A 5226-nucleotide genomic window follows, 5' to 3' on the forward strand; every position below is an offset into this window, starting at 1 on the left:
CATTAGTTAAATTTACTTACTTGACGATGTTGTGTCCTCAAAATGCCTTGAAGACTCAAATGCAGCCAAGTCTGTGATTCCAAATCGTGCCCGCGATCATACGCGTGTGACGTGCGGATGTCAATGCAGGAGAGGTGCGTCTGACTCCGGGCTACTTTTACACTGCTGCCGCAGGTTATTATTCAAGTTAGCAGTTCTAAATACAAATAAATAAGCGCTAACAGCACACGACATCGTGAAAATAGGGGGAAACATTAACAGTTAGCGAAACATCTACAGAAAAAATATAGCTGTTATCGGATTAACCTGGCTGCCTTCTCACTAGACCCTCTGCTTTGCAGCACAGTTAATGATATGCTAAGGATAGGATCCCTTGACGCATAAAAAACTTGATTTTCACCACAGGGGGACTTTAAATAGAAATAGATTTGTATAACAATGTTTTTACTGTCACTTTTGATAAATTTAATGCATCATTGCTGAATAAAAGTATTAAAAAAAATCTTATTATAAAAAAATCTTATAAAATTATATTTTATTATATTATTATTTAATAAGTTATAGCATAATTGCATAATTTAAGTCTCATATATAAACTACACGCTCCTCTGAAAAGACAAAGCAGGCACAAAGATGGACAAATTTAATTAAAATGTCGAACATTGACAAGTTGTAGCATGACATGTCCAGCACTCTCATTAGACTGACTGGATGCAGAGGAAGGGTGCCCAAATTTGTTATAGTTCTTGTTACAGAGGCAATAACAATAAAATGTCTAAATGTGTTGTTATTCTTGTGGAACATAATTTTCCAAGAATTTCTGAACTTAAAAAATTGGTTGTGCACCGAAGAGAGTCATAATTTGACCCGAAGCAGAGTCTGATCTTGTTTGTAATTCAAATAGTTTGTAGAATTAAAAGAAAAACATAAATGTTATACGCATTGAATATTTCAGTCAATTGCAGTCATTCTCTGGATGTAATTCGCTAATTTACTCTGACAGATTCACAATGTGAAAAATTCAATATGTGTTATCTCAAAGGAGCTGGAGGGAAAAAACAAGAGTTCATCCATTTCAGAGAATAAAAGAGCCAAGCATTTATACCTGCAGTAGCAGCATTTTAACTACGGGCAACAATTACACAAACTCACTGTACCGAGAATGCTAACTCTAATGCCTAAACTCCACCCAAAATGTAAAATTGCTTTTACTTCAACAGACGTATTTGCTGAAATGTGGGAGTCAGATTTCTCATAATGTGTCTTTGTCAATTTTCTAACACTTTCTGTGCTTTTTTCCCTTATGTCTTATCTTTTCGCTCTGTGTGGTAAAATCCTAACACATGTCCACTTTAGGAAATACCCAAGAAGGAAGATTTGCATGGTCAGCTGAGCTGTATTCAGCTGCCTATAGACTCAGGGGTATGTAGCACTCCGCATGATGTTAACCCAGTGAGACTAACCAGGAGGACCACTGCGTTTGTGGACAATGTCACTTGTGATTGTTTCTTGTAGAAGCAGACTTGACTTAAAGTCTTTCTTCAGGTTCACTTGCTCAATGCCTGGCGGCAGAGTACAAACCTTGTAGAACCTTGTTTGGGCTTATGGAAAGCCTCAGTGAAATCAGACAAAGCCAGACAGACTGCTGTGCAAAAGCAAATAAGGCAACTGGAAAGTCCTTTTGAATAGATCTCAAAATCGTTTAATATGTGGATACGTCTCTTAATACCTCTTTACTTTAATTATTTTGATCTTGTAGATTTGCTCTGCATGGTATCATCATTTTTTATTTAACTAGACTTAAAGTTTTATTCAAATAGCCCTCCGCTGAGTTCAGTAGCTCAGCAATCGAGAAAGTCCATTCAGTGAGCCAGAGCTGAGTGGAAGCACTTGACCCTGTTGAGGAGACTTGGTCTGTTTGTGGTTCTGGACATCACATCCCGTATTTGTTTTCATTCATGCAGCTGTGCTAGGTGACACATGCAGTGGAAGGCCATAAAATGGAGAGCATCAATGAGGGTTTGAACTGGTCTCTTACACCTTCCAGTCCTTCACCTTGACAATCAAATTACATAAACCTCTATGCTAGTCCTTACTCAAGCGCTATTAGCACATCTCATGTCAAAACATGCCTTAAATCACTCTATCAGCAAGGTTTGTCAAGCCCAGTAGAATTCCCAAATTAAGACCTGTGATTGTTAAGCAGCAGTTGCACAGCAACCTTAACATCTTAATTGACAGTACAGCCCCAGTAGAATTTATTTCACACCTTGTACCTGATCAAAGCAGTTCTGGGAAACAAAAATTAAAGGAGTCATTCTAAAATTTCAGACTGAAATTACTCAGTTATTCATTGAAAACCTTGACCTTAAAGGGATAGTTCACCCAAGAATGAAAATTCTGTCATTAATTACTTACCCTCATGTCGTTCCAAACCCGTAAGACCTTTGTTCATCTTCAGAACACAAATTAGGATATTTTAATGAAATCCAAGAGCTTTCTGACTCTGCATAGACAGAAAGGGAACAACACGTTCAAGGCCCATCAATGTAGTAAGACATTGTTAAAATAGTCCATGTGACAACAGTGGTTCAACTGTAATTTTAGGAAGCTACGAGAATACTTTTTGTGTGCAAAGAAAACAAAAATAACGATTTTATTCACACACACATGTGAATACTCCTGTGAATGGCGGCGGACGCTGACACATACGAGAAGAATTGTTAAATAAAGTAATGAAGTAAATTGTTGAATAAATATTTTATTTTTTTGAGGCAAATCTTTTCAATGAATCAGTTGATTCAATTCACAGAATTGGTCTCAATGATTTTTGTTCACAAATCTGATTTGTAAACAAATCATTCTGAATGATTTGTTCACACATCTGTTTGATTTGTGAATAAACCATTTCTTTTGAGTCAAATTTTTTCAATGATTCAATTGCTTCACTCTACAAAACTGAATGATTTTTTCAAAACTGGACTGATCCAGGTCTTGAGATCTGGTTGCAGCTAACATCTCACTATATACATAATATATTATATTTTATTTAATAAAGTCATTTGTATAATAATTTCATTCACAATTTTTTAAAAACATGAGGGTGAACAAATTAAGTTGAACTGTTGCTTTTAATGGTTGTAATTTGTTTTACACAGAACAGCTTTTTGCTAGTGCATAGGTCAAAAAGTCAGGGAGCTTGTTACGCAAATACTATAGTTTTGTTATGTTTCTGCTACATCTCTTTGCTCAGAAAGGCCATGTGGGAGTGAGGATAGTCATGTCCAATCAAGACACATCATCCACAGTGCTCATTTCTGAGCATGCAGTGAGTAACAGTGGGTGCTGATGCTAAGCTAACCTCTAACTGCACCTGGTGCCCAGTAGATGGTGGTGGCCTGTTTCTGAGGATGCTTTGTAGTAGCGCCTCTCTGCTAGTTCAACCTATCACAGCTGTTTTGTTTTACTGTTCACTGTTGGTGAGAAGGGGCAAGGAGTCCCTCTCGTGTCTTGACTTACAGAGCTCGACTCCAGTGTCATAACTATTTTCAAGTTTTGTTTTTGTTGCCTTAGTAACGTAGATATTGTGTTATTCCCTATTGACAAGTCATATTCACTGTTTTTGTTGCAGTTATGATGTGAATTAATTGCTGTTCTATTGTGCTGTGTTTAGTGTTGCAATGATCCCACTGGTTTTATTGCAACTCAAATTTGCTTCGTTTACTTACCCATTTACACAGCCATTACTAATGCATTGATTTTTTTTAATCTTTTTTCAGAAACTGAAACACAAAGTTTTGATTTAGCTTAATGTTAATAAGTGAAGCCAATGGGATACATTGTTCGTAGGTGCAAGGTTTGTCAGAATAGTCTCAACTGAGTTCTCTTTGATCATTAGTGCTGTAGAGTACTATGGTAAATGTGTGCTGAAATGAATATGACATCCTGTAACCACATGATAAGGAAAAGATTCATCCTTTATCATCTTGCTCATATTAGATATAAATTACAGTCAGTCCACAAATAGACACCCTAATGGTCAAACTGAGAGAGCGATCCATGCTCTCTGGCAGTGATGTCTGTTTTGACAAACCACCCAGGGTTGAAGTTCTGTGCTAGACCACACTGAAACACTCGGCATGAAGCCATTTTAAGACCAGCGCAAGACTGGGGATGTAGAGGATACAGGCCAAACAATGTGATGAGCCCTCTGATAAAAATAGCAGTGTTTATTTCTCCTGCTTGATCATTGGATGTGCCTGCTCTACTGGTGCTGCTCGTCCAGTGAGCCGAGAAAAAACCCCACACATATTCAGCTGCATGTGGATGTGACTTAAACTATTATAGCAGATGGTCTGACCATGAGAAAATCTGCTTCAAAATACACTCAAAAATACATTTAACTAATATTTAGTACACAGTACTGGTGGTTTCAGAGTGGTCATGCAACATGGTGCTGTCAAATGCATGCCGGCACTGTGTTTTTGTGGATTCCCCCAATCAGGATGTCTCTCCCTTAGATACCAGTCACCCTCTGGCCTTTTTGAAGGCCGGCTTGCCCACCTGCCTGTTCCTCACCCTTTAATATGCTTCTTTAACCCCCAACAACATCTAAACCTGGTAACTAATCTTTTATATCTTCCACATTTGATAAAGGGTGATGCCTCGAAGTCAGATTCTGAAGCAGACTTCTATACACGGAGCTTGGAGGATGTTTCAGGATGTAAGAAGGATCTGTCTGCATCATCTGGTGAGACCCACAGAGCATAGTTTGCATAGAAGCACATGGCATATTCAGGACATTTTTTTTTCTGCAGGCCAGTAGATTTTTATTTGCCCTGCCAACAAATTCACTGGCCCCACCACAAAATATTTATTTATTTATTTGCGAGAAAAACGTATTTATTTGCTAGAAATATTTATTAGTGCTGTCAAACGATTAATCGCGTCCAAAATAAAAGTTTTTGTTTGCATAATATATATGTGTGTACTGTGTATATTTATTATGTATATATAAATACACAAACATACATGTAAATATTTAAAAATATATGTTTACATGTATGTATATATATTTATATTTATATTCATATATAATTTGTATTTTATATAAATATAAATATTTTATATATAAACAAAACATATATTTTTTAAATATATACACGCATGTGTGTGTATTTATATATACATAATAAATATACACAGTACACATACATATATTATGTA

At 36.5% G+C, this 5226-nt stretch overlaps 1 protein-coding gene across 1 annotated transcript in view; it reads left to right on the plus strand.

Moving 5' to 3' along the window:
* Positions 1 to 5226, plus strand: part of LOC107691213 (voltage-dependent T-type calcium channel subunit alpha-1G-like) — a 135060-nt gene that overhangs the window by 44731 nt on the left and 85103 nt on the right. The window contains exons 13-14 of the mRNA XM_016489712.1: positions 3254 to 3328; positions 4657 to 4750. Coding sequence (XP_016345198.1) covers positions 3254 to 3328; positions 4657 to 4750 — 169 coding nt within the window. The remainder of the gene's footprint in view (positions 1 to 3253; positions 3329 to 4656; positions 4751 to 5226) is intronic.

This window comes from Sinocyclocheilus anshuiensis, unplaced genomic scaffold (genome assembly GCF_001515605.1).
Source record: "Sinocyclocheilus anshuiensis isolate Anshui unplaced genomic scaffold, SAMN03320099.WGS_v1.1 scaffold470, whole genome shotgun sequence".
NCBI lineage: Eukaryota > Metazoa > Chordata > Actinopteri > Cypriniformes > Cyprinidae > Sinocyclocheilus > Sinocyclocheilus anshuiensis.